The sequence below is a fragment of the Sceloporus occidentalis genome, unplaced genomic scaffold (genome assembly GCF_023333645.1).
Source record: "Sceloporus occidentalis isolate IW3139 unplaced genomic scaffold, rSceOcc1.0.p SCAF_54, whole genome shotgun sequence".
NCBI classification, from domain to species: Eukaryota; Metazoa; Chordata; class Lepidosauria; order Squamata; family Phrynosomatidae; genus Sceloporus; species Sceloporus occidentalis.
In genome coordinates, this window is record NW_028317034.1 from 4,734,292 (window position 1) to 4,758,727 (window position 24,436).

Genomic DNA, 24,436 nt, shown 5'->3' on the forward strand with positions numbered 1-24,436 from the left:
TAATACATGCTTAACAAAGCAAATGGTAATATGCAGTGTAATACACAGTTATGTGTTTTGTACGTTACAAAGCGTACCGTAGAATAAGCATAATTTGTGCTAAAAGGCTTACCATATGAAAAACTCAACCCCAAAAAAAGATTTATGTTATATTGGCACAATTAGTTATAAATATGGTTGGTAGCATTATAATTCGATGTGCAAACTTTGTAATATGTCATTCACCCAAGCAGCCTCGTATACATTAACTCCCTTGTAATTGATCTGAATTAATTGTAACACCAGTGAAAAATCACACATTAATCAAATCTGGGACTGCTATTGAGGTAACAGGTCCCTTGTGTAATATGTAAGTTATGATATCAAGATAAGAAGCCGATGTTTCACAATCCATTTTCATTGTTGTTTCAAAAACTAAATTTGTTCATTTTCTATTTTAAGTAGAATTATCCTGGTAATAAGATATAATTTGCATGCTGTTGATAATACTTATAGATTGAGGGATGTGTTGCATTTTTATTATTATTATAATTATGAATTCATTTGCTGTAATTTTATCCACAGGTCATATATGCCTTAAACACTAGGAATGATGAACATGAATCAGGAATCCAAGCCATCAAAGAAGCTCATGAAGAAGAAATCCAGAAAATCCTTGCAGAAACACGGGAGAAAATATTGCAATATAAGAACAAAGTGTCAGAGGAGGTAGAACTAAAGAGGAAGATCCAATCACTTGAAGAATCATTGGAAGAGCACCAAAAGATGAAGCAGCAAGCCCTGACAGAGTTTGAAATCTATAAACACAGAGTAGAAGATATGCAACTTTGTGCGGAGGCCCAGCATGTGCAGAGAGTTGTGACCATGTCTAGAGAGGTAGAAGAGATACGAAAAAGATTTGAGGAGAGGATAAGGAGTTTCATGCAACTTCAGATACAGTTTGAGAAAGACAAACGTGCAGCCCTTGAAGAATTAAGAGCAAACCATAGACTGGAAATTCAAGAGCTCTTGAAAGCTCAACACAGTCAGAATGCTACAATCAATAAAGGACATGAAACGCTGGAAGAAATGCACAAATTACAAGTTGAGGAATTTAACAAAAAGCTCGAAGACCTTCGACTAGAGAGGAAAAAGTTAGTGGAAGACTATGAAGGGAAACTAAGTAAAGCACAAGCATTTTATGAGCATGAATTGGATGCCTTGAAAAGATCTCAGCTCTTTACTGCAGAAAGTTTACACACTTGTAAGCAGAAAGAAGCAGAGTTGAAAAGAGAATTTCAAAATCAAGAAGCCATTTTGCAAAAGAACCTTGGAATCCTTAAAACCGAATTTCAAGTTGTACAAGAAGAAGCAGGAAGTTTGAGAGAAAAGTGCCAAAAACTTCAAGTTGCCCTAAATACAACAGAAAACAATGTTCAGGTGAGTAAGGTTCCAGAATTAACATATTAATATGCTGGGGAAAAATCTAATCCCTTCTAACATGCACAGTGATAGTGATGCTCCCACCCCATTCTAAAGAAAAGAGAACCTCCGCCATAAAAGATAAAATAACACCAAATAGACAATAATTTAATTAAGTATATTTTGTTTTAAAAAAATGACTGCTAAGCTATTGTACAGTTTAGCTCCCATCACCCTGAGCCATAATAACAATGAAGGTGACAGGAGTTGTAAAATTCTAAAGCAGGTGTACTAGAGGTGCAAAAACATTGAAATACTTGTAGGTATGTGTATTTTCCACCTAAAGTTTGTTTCTATACCACAATTATGCAGTCTACCTCCTTCTTATATGTGCCTACCCTGCGATATTTGTACAACAACATATATTGGGTAACTTTACTTAGAGCTTTGGTGAGCCTTTAAGAAAATCATTTCTGTGTATTTTACTTATGGTTTGGAATTTTATATGGAAATAGTGGTGAAAATGACTTTTTTATTTATTTAACCTCTATATTATGTAATTTACAATTTGCCTCAAACTAAGCGTCTGTGAATTGATTAACTTGTCCTGCAAAAATGTAAGTTTCCTTAGAGAAAGTATCAGCCGTCCATAATGTTTCCTCCTAATAAGTATAGGGGATACAATTTAGAAATAGCTTACACCTACAGCAAGACTACAAAACGACTTACAAAGTTCTTTAATGTGTATTATTCATTGGTGGGGATGTATTGGACGCTAGATTGCCCCTTTAAAGGGACAGTTGAATGACCCTGAGACCTGTACTACAGAGGGATGCATGTATAACTGCTCTGTGACCTGACATGGAAGTTATCTCCATGCTGCAAAAAAAAAAACACATTTTCCCCATCATCCGAAATTTTTGGTTGGCTGCTTAAGCTGCCAATTAGTGTCAGTAAAGTGATCCCTTTGAAAACTATGTGAAGACTTTACCAATACCTACTGGGATCTAAACAGACCTCCTCACTAAAGGTGAGATTCCCTGGAGAATCCTACCTATCATATGCCATATGGGATATAAAAACTGGAATTATTGCGAAAATATAAAAACCTGGAGGATTCTAAAAGTGAGATAAGGAAGATAGGATGGTTTTACTTTGTTGAATAACTTTGTGGTGGTATGTCAGTTTCAGCATAGACTGGAAGCACCTTAACCCCTTCGTTAACAAACTGTTTTTGAAATTTTATACCCTTTGTGACAATGGCTGTTTTTACATTTTTGTCTTTCTCATTTACTGTGCCCACACAAAATATTTATTGTTTTTTTGTATTATATATTATAAAAATATGGTGGTAGCAATTTAATTAGACCAAAAAAATTAATACCACAAACTTTGACAAAGGCAGATGGTAGAATTAGGCCTTTTAGCCACCAAACAACCTGACAAACCTATGCAAGGATGGTAACACTGTACTCAGGATATGTTGCCGAACACACATTGGGGTGTTGTTTGGCAGTGACATATACAAGAAGCTAAAGTACAATGTGTGTGGAGGAAAAAACTGACAACATTTTGATAAAGACATATGGTAGAATTAGTGCATGGAAAATGTAAAAATACCACCATTTAAAAGTAGCCTGGGATGTCTAATTTTCAATTATATATGGTTCAATTGGATAAATTGAATTGGCTGGCTTCAAAGATGTCCCAAATAAGGCTTAGATGCGGGGTGACAAGATGTCACAATTCCAAGTTGAAAAACTGAAATGTGCTCTTGAAGTTAATAATTAAAAATGTTATACTTTTGTTAATTAATTAATTGTGCAGTGATCAATGGCAAGAAATATCATAGAATATTACTGGATGTTCCTGATTTGATGTTCCTGATATTGCTGATGCAGCAACACCCCCTGAACGGCCTCATTGATCGCTTACGAAGCTCTTGCTAGAAGAAGGACAGCATCATATTTAAAAGGCACACTGCTTTTCAATATGGCTCTTGTAATATTTATTATTATTAATAATTTATCTTTGTTAAATGTAGAAAAAGTGCCCAAACACCTTATGTCACTCCCATTAGAAATAAACATACAAAACCGTTTCTTACCCTCGATCTAAAATTCAACAATAAGAAAAAACTGTCTAATATCTAAGGGAGCATTTTGCTTTCTTATAAAAAATGTGCATGTGGGGTATTATTCTTCTCAGGGGGTGGTGTTGAACATGAATCTGGGTTTTTACCAGTGAGACATACTGTTTTTTTTTACATATTATTCATACAAAATGATGGACTATTCAAAAGCCCTATCTGTCCTTAAAAATCTGATTGATTTATATTTAAATGTCTGTTTTATTGGATTTGAAATCCAAATCAGTCTTTGTTGCACTGGGGCTGGCTCCTCATACTTCTTGATATGTTTTTTCTCACCAACAAACCATCGATGTGTCATTTACACAAGTATGGCAGCTTTATAATATGCTAATTATTTCCATACAACCAACTGTGTAAGTACACATAAAGACATAGTCAAGACCCATCTAATTCACCATCATAGGCCTGCCAAATTGTCTGCAGTGTTTCAGTGAGGTTTGGTTAAAGTACGTTGGCTTGAGGTGCAAATGTGGTTGTATCACAATAACCAATGGTGTAGCCCAGTCAGCAGGAACATATCCCCATTATTTTTTCTCCTATGGTTACTTTAACATTTAATTTCAACAAAATATACATTGCAACTTAACTTGTAAATAATGACCAATTGCCCTAGCATTTTATCTTTTTTATGCTAAGTCGTGGAAGACACCTACAATGAAAAAATGCCAGTAAATATGTTCTTTAATGTGCCAGGATATAATGTAGTTGTAAAGCATAAAGTGAAACTGAAATTTGTTTTTGGAGTATCATTTTAACCTCATAGTGAAAAAAGAGAGATAAATGTATATAAATTTAGTAAACAAATTTAACCTAATTCTCCAGAGGAGTATAGTTTGTCATTTTAAACATAATTTACCATTTCATTTTACAACACTTTTCTAAACAATGTGCATTTGGTGTGGAAAGAGTTTCTGAACTAGATGTGATCATGATTCCTTAAGGCACATTTGCTTATCTCTAACAAGATTTTAAGTAATGAATTCTTGGAACAAAAAAAAGGCATAGTGTTTTAATTATGTCTCAGCGATCTAAATACATAGTGATGAATGTAGAATCAGTAGGTTGTACATTTGAACAGGCATTAACAAGAAAATATTTCATTATTTTATAAACCACTCACAGAGTCGAATGTGTGTTTTCCTATGCCAACTTCCCACCATTTTCCTGGATGTACGATACTTTGTATAAAACTCAACCTCACATATCCATGATTCACCATAGCAAATGTGAAATTGAACCCTTCAGATGAGGAATGATCGTTAAGAAATAACTATAACAAATATATTTAGCACTTATTTTCAGTTTGTCCCAAGCAGCACAGGGTTATATATGCCCCACATAAATGCAGATATCTTTTGACATATTATGCCATCTTCATATCTTCTTCTCCTCCATCTTTCCTTTTTGTTCTCCCCAGAGTCCTATTTATTCTCTCTGTTCTTTTGATATTTCTATTTCCTCCTTTTTTGACATTAATCCCAAACTCTTTCTTTTCCCTCCCTCTGCACAGTCCATCTGTATAATTTATCTCCCAGCTTCCATATTCTTTCTTTAATCTCTTTTCTCCTCCATGTTCTTTCCCAGTTCAGTCTGTCTTTTGTATTTCTTTTCTCTCTTCTCTCTAAAAACATGGGGATGCCAGTTAAAGTCAATCAAGTTATTTGATACAAAAACACTTACCGGTTTTCCATAAAAGTTGACACCATGGGGAGCTACTCTTGGCCTCCAGGTAACCACAACTCCTAAAGAGCATAGAAACATCCTATTTATATATTTATTTAATAGTTTTAAATACATACATATAAGTGTATAAACTTAAAGGAGCTATCCTCTTAACTGTCCTAATGGAGGAGATGACTACCATTCGAAAGTTTTGGGGTCATTTTGCTGTTTTCATGGAAAACAAGGAAATTTCTAGCTGTGTGACATAATTGCCAAATGGTTTTCTAATGGTCAATTAGTCTTTTAAACTTAAACTTGGATTAATGAACACAACATGCCAGAGGAGTGATGGTTGCTATGAAGATATTGCATTAAAAATCATCAATTTCCCGCTACAATAGTCATTTACAACATTAACAACGTCTACAATGTATTTCTGACCTATTTGATCTCATTTTAATGGACAAAATGTTCATTTCTTTCTAAAACAAGGACATTTCTTAGTGACCCCAAACTTTTGAACGGTAATGTATATGTACAGACCATTTTACCAAGAGAAATGCTTTGTGTAAACTTAAATGAGCAGATACATGTAAACGACTAACTTAGGGGACTTTTAACTTGACACATTACACGTTCTCGTTATTTAACCTAGCTCATGTAATGGCAAGATAAATTATATGTATTAGGCGCAAAGAGTAGGTGTGACTTTTGAAACTAAAAGCACAATTTTTGACACTTGTGATTCAAATGCCAGTTTTCCAGAGGGTTCCCACTGACTGGGGTTTAACATGGTGACAGACATGCTTTAACTAATATTTAAAATAGAATCAATGCATTCATCCACAAAATTGCTAGTTAATGTATAAATAATAAGTAGAATTAAAGTTGTAATACTAAGCAGTGAATAGGGCATGTAGTGCACAGGCATGGCTGTGACACAGAAGTGTAAGATAACAAAAAGTAATTTTCATATTTAAAATGGTCCCAAACAAAGTGGAAAATAATTAATGTGCTTGCCCCTTTTGATATTACTTCATATTTTAACAGAATTGGATCCCAGTTTAATGGTACAAATTTAAGCATGCCAGAAAGGAGTGCTTATTCCCACCAAATTTATATGTATTTATATTACAAAAGCACATGCCATTTTTCAGATTTTTTCCCACAAATATCTCTGCATATACACAAGCACAGCTGCTCGTTATTCATATGACTTTTGGGCGAAGGAAAAGATACTATTTACTTAGCACATGATGCCCATTTTACCTAAGTAGATTCATTGATTCACTCTGTTGATGCAGAAAACATGAATTTCCATTAAATGGAAATGCAATAATCTGCAATAACCCCCCCCCCCCGTGGAAAGTGCTGGCAGGGGAGGCTGTCTGAGCGTATCGGGGAGTAGGATGCAGGTCCCCTGCACCGCTGCGGGGGATCTGTATCCTAACCCTGCCCGGCGCCCGGGACTGCATGTCCTGGGCGTCGGGTGCTAGACCCCGAATATAAGTCTTTAAAGTGGGGGGGAAAAGTGCGGCCTATATTCGAGCCAATACGGTAGCTATGAAAAGTCACATTCCCTTTTTAAAAATGGCCGATACTAAATTTTAACCCCATGATCAAAGGGATCATGGGGTTAATTTTAGCCAATGGTAGAGGGAGGCAGCTTTTGAAATCTTGATGAACTGTAAATTAACTGCAAATATTATTAAAATCAGCCATTTAGCCTGTGCGGTACGTGAGTAACCATCTCATTGCTGGAGCGCCTTGCATTTTTACAGTAAAACTTATTTTTGCTGTAAAAGTGATTTTTTTTTTCTCCCTTTACCATCATTTCTTTGGGATTGTAAGGGGAAAGAATGGTGTGTGCTTCTGCGAGTGAATGTTTGGAAAGTATGGTGTGTGCTTCTGCGAGTGAATGGGGATATGAAAGGCGTGTGAATGGTCAGTAATTAGGGTTGAAGCCTTGACGTGGCATTACTGCAAGTTAAATTATGGCACAAAAAGTATACATTAGCAAAAACTACACCCCTTGGCGCATCAAATGAGGGGCTGCATGTGTTTCTAGTACAAACCTGGAGTGCGCAAGACACAAATGAACATGTCGCTATGGTTAGAAAAAACATATTCTGTCATTGTTTGTGCACTCAACTTTTGTCCTAGAAATACATGTAACCCCTCATTTGAAGCGCCAAGGGGTGTAGTTTCTTGAAATGTGTACTTTATGTACCCTAAATTAACTTCCCAGATGTCTAGACCACTTTAACTTCAGATATGGCAGATTTGATAATCTTGTTAAAAAATTGTCTTAAAACATTTAGGGGTGATGCCTGCAATTAGGCAGCTCTAGACAGCTGGGAAGTTAAATTATGGTACATAAAGTATACATTTTCAGAAACTACACCCCTTGGCGCATCAAATGAGGGGCTGCATGTATTCGTAGCACAAGACTGGAGTGCGCAAGACATAAATGAACTTGTCGCTTTTAATTATATTTTTTTTTTATTTTTAGAAGTGTGAAATTCACTTATTTGTTGTGCACGTCAGATTTGTGATACAAATACAAATAAGACCTCATTTGCTGCAGCTTGGGGTGTAGTTTCTAAAAATATATAGTTTTGTTGGCATATTTTAACATCCCAGGCAGCTAGAGCTGTTTAATTGATGCCAGCCATGCATTAAATGTAAAGATGTCTTTTGTGATAGTCTAATAAATTTAACTTTTAGCAATAAAATATTAGAAAAACACAGTCTACTCTTCTCACCTACTACAAATATTTAGCAACACAGCTTTTGATATTAGAGTTTAGAAAAATAAAATTACAAACTAGTTTTTATTGAGTCTGAAGTGAAAAATTACACTTTTTTTACATTTTTGGCTTTATTTTGCAAACCTAATGAGACATACACATATAAAAATGGTATATTTGGAATCTGCTGGGTGTGCTGAAAAAAACAATATATAGTTTGTATAGTTTATTCCCAAGAAATTTACTTCTAAACGCCTTTAAACGTGAGATGCACCAAAATGCCGAAAACCAGCTTAGCACCAGGGTGGGAAATGGCTTAGCAGCCAAGGGGTTAATGCAGGGGGAGTTTATGTCAGTGGTAGGCTTCCCTGAAGAGAAAAGTTTTTAGGGAGCGTTTGAAGGAGGATAGAGTTGGTGAGAGTCGGACAGCACGGGGAAGGGAGTTCCAGAGGGTTGGTGCTGCGCGAGAGAAGTCCTGTAGGCGGGCATGGGAGGAGGTGATAATGGAGTGATTAAAGCCCACTGTGAAGACTTACAAAGATATTTGAAATTCAGGCATCTGATGGGGTGTGTTATGGGTAAAATTAGTTGATGAACAATTGTTATGACTAAAATGATACTTGGGGGAACCATGGCAAAGTAATGCAGACAAGCAAGAAGAAGAGTGCTGAGGCAGAGCTCACAGGAGTTGTCAGAGCGATTCATTGCTGATAGGTATAGACTACTTCTTTGTGGTGGCTACCTAATGCCCTTTTAATGATTGCTGGCTTAAAAGAGGGTGTCCATATTGAGATGGGTCCACAGTAGATGGGGATAAGCAGCTCTTCCTATTTGGCAACCATATTAATATACCGTATAGCTTGTGTATTTTTTCATATATGGGCAGAATTAGCTATGGAAACATCTATTTAGGGCACGCAATATATTTATTCGAAAGCCAAAAGAAGGCAGACAATTTACTATAGAGCTGTGAAATAAATGGAACCTGGAAATAAACAATGTATACTCTTATGACAACAAGAGAAACAACATTCTAGTGTTCTCTACACGACTGACAGGCTAGAAACCAAAACTCTAACAAAGCAATGACTCTACCAGTCATTGTCTGAAGCCTGAATAATTATATTGTGTTATGATTTAACATTTTGAAGAATTTAGTTAACATCTGTTCTAAAGAGAGGTAAGAGGTGAAGTAAAGTGTTTTAGTTTAAAATGTTATTAAGAAAAGTGAGAAACGCTAGTAAAAATATCATAGATACTCTTTTGTAACAAATGCAAAATAAAAAAAAATCCTACATAGATAATTAGCCAATGCAGTGCTATGTATCTTTTCATTTGAACATTCACCATTGAGTTATAAAGAGCATCTTCTTAAGCATAACACGGTACATTTAATCGTACGTAACTGTAGCATTTGAGAAAGAATCTGGATTGTGTCTTTACTGTAGGAATGCAATATTTATACTTTGTCTCCATTTTCTGCATCTGTGTTTCATCCTGACTTGGAATGCATCGTTTATCAACTACTTGCATTTTTCATTTGTGGATTACGCCCTTACCATCCTCAAAAACATTATTTAGATGTGATTTGTGCTTTTCAATTGGAATTCTAAGACACAAAGTGAAACAACTAGGATCAGCAAAAATTGTTTCATATATTTTTCTCTTAAACAGCCTACTTTTCTGTACTGATACATAGTGCCTTGGAGTGCCTCAGTATGGGTTCTGTAATACAAAGTACAGTTGTTTAATGTACAGTAGCAAAAGTTATTAGGACTGCCTATCTTTCTGTAGCTTTAGTTGTAAATTCAACATGGGCATAACCCTCAGGTTTATATTATGGCTTTTAACATAAATACAAAGAAAAAATATCATGATTAATATGCTATAAATATTAGTAAGAATTAGAACCTGTGATTTTATGGAGAGCGGGAGTTCCTCTAAAAATGTTGTTGCTGCTCTGCCTCCTGACTAAGATCGAGTACCTGGGGTGTTTTTTGGAGCCCCCAGATTAGTCCCATCTGGAAACTCATGACTGTGGTGCTTTGTGAGCCAGTAATAGCACTGATTACACAGGGAACATTCTTTGCACTTTTTCATTTTCTCCCTGTCCGAACCTATGGCAGGAAGGTGATGGATATTTTTTTATTGTTTGTCCTTATGTAAACTGCATATTTTTATTAAAGGTTGTGTGTTACTTATTGAGAGTTATAACTTTTTGAGTTTTTGGTGGGAGATGTGTGCTGGTCTTTTTGGTGGGGGAGCTGGATTGGACTTTATCTTAAAGTTTGAGATGGAATTACTTCTTCAGTGGTTCCTCTGAAGGAGTCATGCATATGGTGAATGTGACTCCACGAGAGAAAGATTGAGGACCTGGTGATCCATTGTGGCCTTACATGGCATCCTCACCTTTTTAACTGATGAAGCATCAGGCTTCAGACATAATTCACAAAATATTATCTGTTTGTTCCAGCACACTCATATTATTGACCATTGCCAAATCATGGCACACTGTATTTTACTACTGTAATGTCTGTAGAAATAAATGACTTTAGGATCTCATATAACTTGACTAATTAAACAGTTAGCCTCAGAAACCTATCCACCTACAGACTAAAGTTTTGCTTGCTTTTCTTTTTGCATAGTTAATTTCTTTACTGCTTTGCGGTGTGATAAATTAAGTCACATACATTTTATGATGGCATTTGTCAGCTATAATTACTCTGTATGATTGATTTTATTTTCCCTTGCTGGCATTGTAATGGTGTAAATCTTGTTTTACATGGTGCCCTAGGTCCTTCAAAAACAGCTGGAAAATGTGAAGCAGGAGGAGATGTCCTTACTAAGCAAACAGAAAGATATGGAAGCTGAGCTAACAGCTGCTCGGGAGCGTCTGCAACAGCAAGCCACAGAACTTGTGCTTAAAGCTAGTAGGTTTAAATAACGATAGACCTCATACTGTGCTCAGCATCAATATGTGTACTTTCCTTGAGAGTGTTGCAGTATAGGATTTAGTTAATTTGCTGTAATCATTAGTGTCTAACAGACCATAGGCCAAGGGTAACAAATAAATACTGCATTCATTTTCAACAGCTTTTTGACTCACCTCTTCAAGTAGTCTTGTTCGTGTTAGTAAAGGGTACAACAAGAGGTAGCCCGTCCAACAATAAAATGCAATTCATCACAAGATTTAAAGGTGTCTTATTCACTTTAATAGAATGTAGAATATGTGCCATCAACAAGTAGTGCTTCCTCTTTCAATAAGATACACAGTCTTTAGTTCTTTACAACATTGTCTATGAATCCATTCACCTGAAAGAGTTGATGTGGTTCATCACATACTTAAAATGTGTAACTAACATTTTCTTTTGTTAGTATTTTCACACTGTCATGGACACCCCGACAGCAGGAGCAACCACCCCCTGCTGGCTTTCACTGTAAAAATAAGGGGGCATGGTCTTAAAATGGTTAATGGAGAGAAAAAAACAGCCCACAGGCTCACTTACTAGAGCAACTACACCTTATCGTCAAACCTGTTCAACCCATCACCCAAAAACTCTATTTGCTGCCGCTAGGGCTGCAACTAATGATTATTTTCCTAATCGATTTGTTGAAAAAATAAATGTACATTTTTCATGTATTTAAAATAATGACACTCTGCCCCCTGATGTGTCACTCTGCCCCCCCCCATGCTCCAGACTCCTTGGTGTCTAGTAGGGACAGCCGGAGAGCGTCTGTGGGATGCACGTAGACAAACCTTTGCTGCTGGCACTTTCACTGGAGCTTCTATGACTGAGCACCGGAAGGTCATGTGCCGGCAGTAGCGGAGGTTGTCTGTGCGCATCGCACAGGCGCCCATCAGCTGCCAGAGAGGAAGATCCAGGTCCCCTGCAGCGCACAGGAGAATCCTCCTCATTGGCAGCTGGCGAATGTTATGCAATGCGCGCAGACAACCTCTACCGCTGCTGGCCGGTACTTCCGCCAGGTCTTCTATGGTGGAGCACCGGAAAGGTAATGTCACGCTGGGGCAGAAGTGTAGGACAGTAGCAGAGGATGTCTGCGCACATAGCACAGATGCCCACGGCTGCCAGAGAGAAGGATCCAGGTCCCCTGCAGCGCTGCGGGGGATCTGGATCTTAGTGTTATTATCCAACCTTTGTTTGAGGTCGGATTATAACACGAGGGGTCTAAAAAAAACCCTTGTCTTATATTCGATAAAATCAATTCAACTAATCGATAATGAAATTAATTGGCAACGATTTTCATTATCGATTATTATCGATTAGTTGTTGCAGCCCTAGCTGCCACCAATGTGTTGTATTTAAGGTTTTAAAAATACCCCCTGAACTGCTCAAACTCTATAAAAACCTGAGACAAAAAGTTTAAACTTCCAAATTATAGAAACATTAACCTAATAATAGCTATTACTTAAAAAATAGGGCACAAATACAAAACTGAATTATTTATATTTAATCTGATCAAAATCTTCACAGTGCTTATACAAAAATAATAGCAACACAACATACAAAAATCACAAGGATAAACACAGAAAAGGTACACTTATACAGCAGTAAAATAATCAGCGCAAATCTCCAGATTCAGACGGTTGTCAGAATGTTTGTTCCAGGAAATTGAAAGTTTTACTCTCAGGTTCCTATTCTTATAGAAATCTTCTTCCTTTGTTGCTGGAAGACTGCCCCATTTGGTGTCATGTGGGAGTGCAGTTGGTTAATAACTCTTTAGGTTAACAACTCTAGCTATCTACCTGATAGCTAGATGACCCATTCTTATTTCTCAGGTCCCGTTTAAACCCCTCCTGGAAAGTGTTTGATGCTCTCATGTATTTTATGTCATTATACAGGCCACATTGGGATGCTACAAGCTACTCAGATGACTCAAGAGGCCACCATCCAAGATCTTGAATCAGAAAAGTCCAGAATAAAGGAAAAAATAGCCCGTCTAGAGGAAGAAAGAGCATTGCTACAAAGCAAAAATCAGAATCTTGATGAACGTCAAAGGCATCAGATTCTTGCATTGGAGAAGGTTTGTTTTATTTATAAAGATTTTGTTATATACATTTACTTTGGATTGAATAAGAGATGAGAACACAAATATGCACCTGACTCCCCAAGTTCCTGGACCCTAATTATGGCCTTAAATTTCAAGGTTAGTGAATGACTCTTATGAGAGGGAAAATCTTGAAAGCAGTCATAAAAAATGCTTGTTTAAGACAAAGGGTTAAAAATAAAGATAAAGATATATATATATATATATATTTTTAACCCTTTGTCTTAAACAAGCATTTTTTATGACTGCTTTCATATAGCAGTCATTATATATATATATATAATGAAGCACTGAGTTACAAAGTATTTTTGAATACTGTCAGCTAAACAAATCTGATGCTCTGGAGAAGGCATGTGGGCTGGCTGATTTCTAGTACATTTAGCAAAATAAAAGTGAAAGTTGGAAAAAAATTCAATAATTGTGTCCAGTGATTGATGTATGGATGAGTAATTGCATAATTGTAACGTGTTGTTTGATTCTTTTGCAGAAGATCAATGAAGCAAAGCAGACGCAGCGTGAATGCTATGAGAAGGAGCTCATTAACCTGCGCATCAAATTTGAGGAGGATACTGTGCAGCTAAAAGAGCTTCATGCAAGGACGTTAGAAGAGATGTCATGGAAACATCAAGCAGTGCTCGAGGCAGCTCAAAGCACAACAAATAAGGAAAAAAAGAAGCTACAGATGGTGAGTCACAGTGAATGCAGACAGTGCTGAACTCAAATGCAACCATTTTCTCAAGTGAAAGCTTTGTTTTATTCTATACTGTAGTGCTGTTATGTAACAACACTAAGACTAAGTACTGTTTACCATGACAGGCATCTCTACTGGCTTTCTGATGTGTGAGGCAAAAATTTCAATGCTAACTGTAAATGTCATCCAGTTTTGAACATCTGCCAGTGCAGTGTGTGTAGTAAACCAGGTCAACAAGGAAAATAGGCATTGAAGAGCTCCATCAGGCTTCTGTGTGTTCTTTAAGCCAAAATGGTGGCATTCATCAGCTCTGTCATTTATTAGGGTCTGCATAGTTCACAGATGTTACAAGACTGTCCCTATCCATATTTTCCCCTTTCTGCAATTCTTACTCTACCTGTTGGCTCGTGGAAACATTAATTGTGGAACACCGCCATTCACGCTAGACTAGAGGACAGCAAAATTCCTGTGGAGTCCTCAGGCAGATCGCTTACCAGCTCCGTTCTGCTAAAGCCTTAAGTGATTGTCCCCCATAAAGCATCGGATCAGTAAGATATTTGGGGACGAGGGAGGCAATTGTAAGAGACATCAGGGGATATACAAAGTTTGGAGTCACTTCTGGGGGGCCTGGTTTTCCATACACCAGGACATTTCACAACAGTTAGCAGGGACGAAGGGACCAAGGCAGGAGGCCGGAATGTTTGGGTGGGATAGGCAGAGTGGAAGGTATTGTATTTCAATGAGGGCTGTGTGTATATCTATGTGTCCTGTAGCTCAATAAAGTGTATGTTTTCATCCTACATCAAGTCTCGACAGGTGGGGAGCTACAGTATGTATCACTGAACACCCTGGGCAAAATTGAGAGACTTTGGCGGAGATACTTTGGTCGCGTATTGGAGCTCTGCCACAACAGATATGTTCCGCCTCCCAACTGAACACACCAGAACCGACCATCTGCTAGGAACTGTAAATAGGTGCAAGATCCCTCATATGTCCACATTTTTGAGTTGAGACATAAGGGGTCCATGGCGTATTACAGTAAATGTGCCTTTCACTGCCTTGTGCTAACCCACATTAATTGTATCCATACTTGTAGTCATCCTTAGCTGAGGAGGCAAAAATACAATGCATTTCTGGCACTGTGCTTCATAGGTGGTGGGAACGCAATGGATTTTATTTCATTACTGCCCAAGTGATCTCCTTCCATTATTTCGATTTTATTGACTTATCAGACATTTTCACAATTCACTTTACTTTACCTTTTTGACAGACAACAAAGCAACATTTCAATGACAAAAATTGCTTTATTATTTACCTTCTGTAATATACCAATATTAAATTCCTTCAAAAGTCATTGAATCGTACACATTCAGTCAGAATTTCCGGCTATCTGCCCTCACCCAGCCAATGATTTTACCCCTGGCAGCTAGGTTCATCTGCTAACATTGTACACAGTCAGTATTATGTTCCTTGCAGAAAAACTATTCAGAGCACAGTAAGGGTATGGGGAGGTAATTAAAAACTCTTTCTTTAAAGGTGTTGTTCCATTTATACAAAAGATTATGTGCTCTCTTATATATTAAGCAAATAAACTTTAGCAGATCTGTAATTATTTTTTCCACATAAAAACAACACAGAAGTAATAGGCTTTTGCCATTTTTATGGCAACAACCCGTCAGTTCCTACAGTTTTCCCTAAAAAAATGATGAATAAACCAATATTTGACATGATTTAAGAATTATTACTTGGAAGGGATTGGGAATTAAATAATACTGAGAATGATATTTCTTATGCTACATTTTTGTTACAAAAGGGTTCAATCAGCAGAATAAGTATCACAGAATCTTTAAGAAACACATGAGCATGAACTACTATTGTTTCATTCATATTTTTTCCCATAGCACATAGGGAGTTTGTTCACTAAAGTGGGATTTGGCAGGAGAGTTTCATTACAACTATATGGCATGCATACAAAATATGAGATATTCTTTCAGAGTTATATCACTAGTTACCAGGTGTCGCTTAACTGTCTTCTGCATGCTCCTTATGCAACTGCCAGAAAGCATACCTTTATTATACACAACAGTCAAGACCTGGAAGGAGGGTACGCCTCCTTCTAAAACTACAATGGCTTTACTCAATTCACTTACCGAACAACCTGGAGCTTCAGAGGGGTGAGGCAGCATTTTTGTCTGAGTTGTGGTCAAAAAGAGGCAATTTTGAAATGTATAGTCAGATCCCAATATAAATTGCTAACTCTCACACAGTGCAGACAGAAATACCCAGACATTCCCATACATTGGTATACATACTAGAGCCCTGCGTGGGACCGTTTTCTTAATCCTGCTCCAGCTGAATTTCTAACCATTACAGCCCGCTCCTGCAACGTGTGTTCCACTCCTGCAACATATGTGTCCAATCCCGCCCGTTCCCGCAACATATGTGTCAGGGCTCGGATAAGCAGGTCGGGTAGGAGCGCAGTTGCAGGGGATACTATGGAGTCTATCTGTACCCCTTGATGTATCTTGGTAGGTAGGTACAGACAGGCACACAACAGATCCAAAAGCAGGACTGAATGGTTGCAAGACAGGGGAACTGAAGCAAGGACAGGGAACTGAAGAAAGGACAGGGAAACTGTCAGAGTGACTGGCACACGACTTGGAAGCCCTCAGGCAGAGTAAACGGCTTGGAAGCCTCAGACAGGACACGTGGCTTGGAAGTCCACTGGCGGGGCGGGTGGCAGGAAGTCCACTGGCTGGGCACACGACTCAGAAGCCCTTCTGGCTGGGCGCACGAATGTCAGGGTACCAGTGAATCAGGACGGAGGCAAAAAGGTACTGGTCAAAATGTTTATTAAAATAAAATAATAACAAGAATCCAAAACATAAGACAAGCAGGTGGTCGTAGAACAAGCCAAGGTCAGGAGCCAGAACGAGTAGTCATACGAGCCAAGATCAGGAGTCCAGAAATCCACGTAGTCCAAAAGCAGGCAGGAGTCAGCACCAGAATGGGAGTCAGACAGGCCGGGTCATACACAAGAATCAAACACTGGAAGGAAGCACGCACTCACAGGTCCAGAACCACGAAAGGGCAACCAGCAACTGAACTAGCTGGTTAATATAGTCACAGCCTGCAGGAAGAGGAGGGGTTAACTAGGACATAAAGTTGGAAGAGGAAGGGGGCGCGGCCTAACAAACAGAGAGCCATGAGGAGGAAAGCCAGTGCAGGTAGGCCGAAACCCTGACAGTACCTCTCCCCTAACGACCCCTCCCCCGGGGGGAGGGACCAGGTTTAGAGGGGAAATGCATATGAAAGGCTCGTACCAGTTTAGGGGCATGAACATCCTGGGCAGGCACCCAAGATCGTTCCTCAGGTCCGTATCCTTTCCAATGAACTAAATACTGCAGGCGACCCCTGGACACACGAGAATCGATGATAGACTGAACTTCATATTCATCGTGACCATTAACCGGAATCGGGCGAGGGCGAGGAGCTGAAGCAGTGAATCGGTTGCAAACAAGTGGTTTCAGCAGCGAGACATGGAAGACATTCGGAATACGCATGTTGGGAGGAAGATCTAAGGCATAAACCACCGGATTAACCTTGCGCAGAATACGGTAGGGACCCACAAAACGAGGGGCCAGTTTGTGAGAGGGAACCCGGAGGTTCAGATTGCGAGAGGATAACCAAACCCTCTCCCCGACCTGGTAGGAAGGAGCCGGAAGCCGTTTGCGGTCAGCCTGGAGCTTGTACCGTCGTGCTGATAACTGGAGTGAGTCCTTGACCCGTGCCCACATGGATCGGAGTTCGCGTAGACGGTCCTCGAGAGCAGGGATGCTCTGGGGTGGAAAGCTATCGGGTAGCATGGTAGGTTGCATCCCGTAGTTTACCAGGAAAGGCGAGAGACCAGAGGCGGTGGATACATGGCTATTATGAGCAAACTCCGCCCAAGGCAACAGGTCAGACCAGTTGTTCTGATGATCCGAAATGTAACAACGAAGGTACTGCTCCAAGCCCTGGTTCGAGCGCTCTGCGGCTCCATTAGATTGTGGGTGGTAGGCCGAGGAAAAGGAAAGGCGTATCCCCAACTGGAGACAAAAGGCACGCCAAAAGCGAGACACAAACTGACTCCCTCTATCCGAGACTATTTCTTTAGGTATTCCGTGCAGCCTAAAGATCTCCCTCGTAAAGACGTTTGCCAATTCTTGCGCAGACGGGAGTTTCTTAAGTGGGATACAGTGGCACATCTTGGAGAACCGATCCACTACCATCAGAATGACAGTATTGTTCTGGGAGGGAGGAAGTTCCACAATGAAGTCCATGGAAATGTGTGTCCAGGGTCTTTCGCCATTGGGAATAGGTTGCAGTAAACCCACAGGAAGATGCCTGAGATCTTTACTTTGAGCGCAGGTCTGGCAGGAGGCAACAAATTCCTTAATATCATTACGGATCTTGGGCCACCAGAACTGGCGGGTCATACCCCAAATCATTTGATTCTTACCAGGGTGGCCCGCGGCCTTAGAACAATGGTAAGTGCGCAACAAGGAATGTCGGAGGGGAACAGGTACGTAGCACTTGCCAGGCGGTGTGCACGGTGGAGCCTGATTTTGTGCAGCCAGGATTTTCTCCCCCAATGGGGAGGTCAGACTGGTACGGATGCTTGCCAGGATGCGATCGGGAGGAATCGGTGTCGGAGGCACTTCTTCTCTGGAAGAGGAAGTGAATTGTCGAGATAAAGCATCCGCACGTACGTTTTTCGAGCCCGGGAGGTAAGATACCAGAAAATTAAACCTGGAAAGGAATAAGGCCCACCGAGCTTGCCGAGGAGTCAATCGTTTGGCCTCGGAGAGGTAGGTCAAATTCTTGTGATCTGTTAAAATCAAAACAGGTGTCGTGGTCCCCTCAAGGAGATGACGCCATTCCTTGAGTGCTAGAATTATAGCCAGAAGTTCCCTATCACCAATATCGTAGTTGCATTCGGCTGGAGAGAGTTTTTTTGAGAAGAAGCCACACGGGTGTAGCGGGCCTTCAAGTTTAGGACGTTGAGACAGAAGGGCGCCTACTCCAGTCTCAGACGCATCTACCTCCAGGATGAATGGTAGTGTCGGGTCTGGGTGGACCAAGACGGGAGCGGACACGAATGCTTTTTTCAAATCCTCAAACGCCTGAATCGCAACCAGAGACCATCGTAAAGGATCACCATCTTTTCGGGTGAGGTCAGTAATGGGTTTGACTAAATCAGAGAAGTTGCGTATGAATTTGCGGTAATAATTAGCAAAACCGAGGAAGCGTAGGACAGACCGAAGACCAACAGGACGAGGCCAATTAAGTACCGCAGAAACCTTTTGAGGGTCCATAGAAAAGCCCTTATCAGAAATAATATAGCCCAAAAATGCAACCTGGTTTTTATGGAACTCGCATTTCTCCAACTTACAGTATAAACCATTCTCTCTGAGGCGTTGGAGGACACGTTTGACGTCACTGATATGGGTCTCGAGAGAAGGCGAGTGTATGAGTATATCGTCAAGGTATACAACAACACACTCCTGTAGCATATCTCTGAGTACGTCATTGATAAACTCCTGGAAGACAGCAGGGGCATTGCATAAGCCAAAAGGCATAACCAGATATTCATAGTGCCCACTTCTGGTATTAAATGCTGTCTTCCATTCGTGTCCTTGCTTAATGCGTACCAAATTGTAGGCCCCACGTAAATCCAACTTGGTGAACAGCTTGGCCCCTTTTAACCGATCAAAAAGCTCAGTGATCAACGGTATTGGATATGCATTTTTGATCGTAATTTTATTCAGACCTCTGTAATCAATACAGGGCCTAAGTTCACCCCCCTTCTTTTTTACAAAGAAAAAGCCGGCACCAGCGGGGGAAGTGGATTTACGTATAAATCCCCTAGCCAGGGCATCGGAGACATAATCCTCCATGGCCTTATTCTCAGCAACTGACAATGGGTAGACTCGACCACGAGGAGGAGCAGCGCCTGGCTGGAGTTCTATGGCGCAATCATAGGACCTATGGGGAGGTAGGGAACCAGCCCGAACTTTGTCAAAGACATCAGCATAGTCCTTGTATCCTTGTGGCAACACCGGGGTAGCATCAGTACAAAGGACCTTGATAACTTCGCAAAGACACTCCTTTTGGCAAGAAGGCGACCAGGCTAACACCTCAGACTGCCGCCAGTCGAGGGTAGGATTATGTTTTTGTAACCACGGATAGCCCAACACCACAGGAAAGTAAGGAGAGGAGATCATCTGGAACTGGATCTTCTCCTGATGGAGAGCCCCGATGGACATGGAGAGAGGAATAGTCTCCTTGGTAATGAGCGAAGGCTGCAGAGGCCTACCATCAATAGCCTGGACGGCCAAGGGCTTCTCCCTGTTAATAACAGGTATACAATGGTTAGCCACAAAGGAGGTGTCAATAAAGGCATCGGCAGCACCTGAGTCTATGAGCGCTTTAGTAACAATCGAAGCCACTGGCCATGACAAAACAACCGTAACTAGAGGCTTGTTTTTGAAGATGTTAGGGGACCGGGTAAGCCCACCTAGAGTGTGTCCCCGACCGGACCCTAGGTGCGAGCGTTTCCCGGGCGAGTTGGGCAGGAACGTAGCAAATGCCCACTTTGGCCACAGTAAAGACATAGGCCCTCCCTCCTACGGTACGCTCTCTCGGCCTCAGAGAGCCGGGTAGCCCCCAACTGCATGGGCTCAACGCCCTCCGGCAGGACATCCACAGGAGGCGCGGGAGGAGAGGGAGGAACGGGTGGGTTCAAAAAGGTTGGCGCCAACCTAAAAGGATGCCTCCTCAGGCGTTCCTTGAAAGAGGGTCTCTCCCTAAGCCTTGTATCAATAAGGGTCAGGAAGGTGATTAAGGCTTCGAGGTCAGTAGGGAGATCCCTAGCTGCTACTTCATCCTTAATGGAATCGCTCAGACCATGGAAGAAAGCAGCCACTAGAGCCTCATTGTTCCACCCGACCTCTGCTGCCCAGGTACGGAACTCAATCGCATAATCAGACACAGTCCTAGTCCCCTGGCGAATGGACATAAGGTGTTTGGCAGCAGAGGTAGCGCGGGCCGGAATGTCAAAGACTCTACGGAAAGAAACCACAAACTCTGCATAATTTTGCACAACAGGCCGATTCGCCTCCCAAAGTGGATTAGCCCATGCTAGAGCTTTGTCGGTTAGTAGTGAGATCAGGAAACCAACCCTGGCCCGCTCGGTCGGAAAAGCCTGAGGCACCAATTCGAGATATATGCCAACCTGGTTCAAAAACCCACGGCACTGGGTGGGGTCCCCTCCATAGCGTTGGGGCAGAGGAGCAGTACCACTCATGCCTCTGGGAGCCAGTGGTTCAGCTGCAACAGCTGGTGCAGGAACAACATAAGGAGCTGGAGCTATAGGTCGTGCAGGTGGTGGTTCCAAATGCGCTGTACGGTTAAGGAGTGTCTGTACTGCAGCAGCCAACTGGTCCAACCTGTGATCCTGTTGGTCTAACCGGGTGAAGACTGTAGGAACAGGAAGAGTACCAGTACCATCAGGATTCATGGCCCTTTCGTAATGTCAGGGTACCAGTGAATCAGGACGGAGGCAAAAAGGTACTGGTCAAAATGTTTATTAAAATAAAATAATAACAAGAATCCAAAACATAAGACAAGCAGGTGGTCGTAGAACAAGCCAAGGTCAGGAGCCAGAACGAGTAGTCATACGAGCCAAGATCAGGAGTCCAGAAATCCACGTAGTCCAAAAGCAGGCAGGAGTCAGCACCAGAATGGGAGTCAGACAGGCCGGGTCATACACAAGAATCAAACACTGGAAGGAAGCACGCACTCACAGGTCCAGAACCACGAAAGGGCAACCAGCAACTGAACTAGCTGGTTAATATAGTCACAGCCTGCAGGAAGAGGAGGGGTTAACTAGGACATAAAGTTGGAAGAGGAAGGGGGCGCGGCCTAACAAACAGAGAGCCATGAGGAGGAAAGCCAGTGCAGGTAGGCCGAAACCCTGACAACGACTCGGAAGCCCTTCTGACGGGGCACACGACTCAGAAGCCCTTCTGATGAGGCACACGACTCAGAAGCCCTTCTGGCGAGGCGCACGACTCGGAAGCCCTTCTGATGGGGCACACAACTCAGAAGCCCTTCTGGCAGGGCGCACGACTCGGAAGCTCTTCTGGCTGGGCGCACGGCAGGAAGTCCTTCTGGCGGGGCGCACAGCAGGAAGCCATTCTGGCAGGGCCAAAGTTTACAACTGCTCTTGGTTGGATAACGTGTGGTCATAGAAGATCATGCCATGTCTTTAAGGAAATCACTTGGCATGTAGTTTTAAAGTAAACACTATGTATCATCTTCCTATGCTGTGGTAAATTCCCTTCTGAATTGTCTCTTTGAACAAGAACAGTTAACAGGCTTGTTCTCATAAAGAGCACTGAAGATATTTATTGTAGAGAAATTGCAAACATGCTGTTGCCTTGGGTCGTAAATAATTCTGAGAATCTGTGCTATTTGAAAAAAATATTTGATGCACCGATACATCAAGGATGTTGTTTTAGTGCAAATCTTTGTTTAGTCAACACATCAATTACCTATGCTGTTAACTGCTGTACTTATCTGAACTGTTTTTCAATTTAAATATTTATTCTGTTAGCTAAATTTAAATTAAGCTCCAATGTGTGCTTGTTCCTACATAAGTTGCACAGTTTTATTTATTTGCTGAAATTGCAAACATAACACGAAAGTTTGGTTCATTTTTCAAAGGAACTCCAGCAACAGTTTGAAAAGGAGAGACAGGAATTTGAAGAGGGAAAGAAACAACTGCGGCAGCAGCTAGAAAACCTTAAAGAAGATCTGACTACCAAGCTGACAGCTGCCAATCAGGAGGTAAACAACCACATTAGTGAGCAGCTAATTATGGTAGGATGGAGGGAAATAAATCAATAAATTCTTTGAAAGTACACCATCTTTGAATTCTATGGTTTTTCACATCAGGGCATACCGTAATAACAACCATCTTCCTTAGCAGGTCTAAAATTAGGTAAATACAGCCTCAGATAAACAACATATGACATATTACACGCCGTCATGATTTGTTCAACAGAAATATGCCCAAATAAGCCAAAATGCAGAAGCCATGTGTGAAAAACTTAAGTACACCCCTACTGATTCCATAGAAATTAAGGTGCTAAGTAGCAGACAGGTGCTGCTAATCAAAAGGCTTGGTTAATTGATCATCAGCAAGTGTGACCATCTCTATAAAAGGCAAAGTTTTAGTAGTTTGCTGGTCTGGATCATTCAGATGTGTTAATACAATGCCAAGGAGGAAAGACATCAGCAATGATTTTAAAGAAGCAAATGTTGCTGCCCATAAGTCTGGGAATGGGTATAAGGTCATTTTCAATTGAAAGTTCATTATTCTACAGTGAGAAAGATTATTCAAAAATGGAAAACATTCTAGACCAATCACCCCAGGAGCTGACGTCCCAGCAAAATCACCCAGTACAATGCTGAGAGAAATTGCAATAAAAACAAGAGTTACATCTCAGGCTCTACATGCCTCAGTTAGCATGTTTAATGTTAAGGTTCATGGCAGTGCAATTAGAAAAAGACTAAACAAGTATGGCTGGTTTGGAAGGGTTGTAAGGAGAAAGCCTCTTCTCTCTAAAAAGAACATGTCAGTACAGCTTTGGTTTGCCATCTGAACAAACCACAAGACTTCAGGAGCAATGTCCTTTGAACAGACGGGACCAAAAAGGATCTATTTGGCTGTAATGCACAGCACCATGTTTGGGGAAAACCAAACACAGCATATCAGCACAAACACTTTACACCAACTGTCAAGTACAGTGGTGGAGGGATGATTATTTTGGCTTGTTTTGCAGGGACCTGGGGACCTTGAAGTCATTGAGTCGACCATGAACTCCTTTGTATACCAAAGTATTCTAAAGTCAAATGTGAGGCCATCTGTCCAACAGCTAAAGCTTGGTGGAAATTGAGTCATGCAACAGGAGAATGATCTCAAGCACACCAGCAAATCTACAACAGAATGGCTAAAAAAAAGGATCAAGGTGTTGCAATGCCCCAGTAAAAGTCCACACCTCAACCGGATTGAAATTCTTTGGCAGGACCTTAAGAGAGCTGTGCAAATGCCCGCAAACCTCAATGAACTGAAGCAGCATTGTTAAAAAGAGTGGGCCAAAATGTTTCCACAATGATGTGAGAGACTGATAAAGTCATACAGAAAATGATTACGGCAAGTTATTGGTGCTAAAGGTGGTTCTAAAAGCTATTTAATCATAGAGTGTACTTAGTTTTTCACACATGGCTTCTATATTTTGGCTTTATTTTGTTGAATAAATCAAGACCCAGTGTAATATGTCATGTGGTGTTGTTCATCTGAAGTTGCATTTATCTAATTTTAGACCTTCTAAGCAACAGGTGATTGTTGTTATGTCCTCATATGTAAAACCATAGGATTCAAAGAGGGTGTACACTCTTTGTGATTAAGAAATATTGCCTAAATATAAGTCTTATCAATTGGTAAACCAGATTTTAAATATGCAACCATTCACTCTTTACTCAAAATTAAGCTTAATGTCACCAGTGACATGGCTACTGGGCGCTGCACGATTCTGAGAATCATCTGATTACTAACTTATTATCAGTGTCATTAATTACTATAACATACACATAATAGTGTCTAAA

The 24,436-nt window shown here is 40.6% G+C and overlaps 1 protein-coding gene across 4 annotated transcripts in view; it reads left to right on the plus strand.

The window, feature by feature from the left end:
- The window catches only part of LOC149288043 (protein FAM184A-like), a 79,887-nt gene that overhangs the window by 33,264 nt on the left and 22,187 nt on the right, over positions 1-24,436 (plus strand). For 2 of the 4 annotated variants that reach the window (XM_089492202.1, XM_089492203.1), the window contains exons 2-6: positions 565-1,419; positions 10,760-10,895; positions 12,827-13,008; positions 13,520-13,717; positions 22,493-22,615. In XM_089492202.1, the coding sequence (XP_089348328.1) occupies positions 565-1,419; positions 10,760-10,895; positions 12,827-13,008; positions 13,520-13,717; positions 22,493-22,615 (1,494 nt within the window). Of the gene's footprint in view, positions 1-564; positions 1,420-10,759; positions 10,896-12,826; positions 13,009-13,519; positions 13,718-22,492; positions 22,616-24,436 lie in introns of those variants that run through there. The other 2 variants (XM_089492204.1, XM_089492205.1) reach the window with 1 other exon arrangement.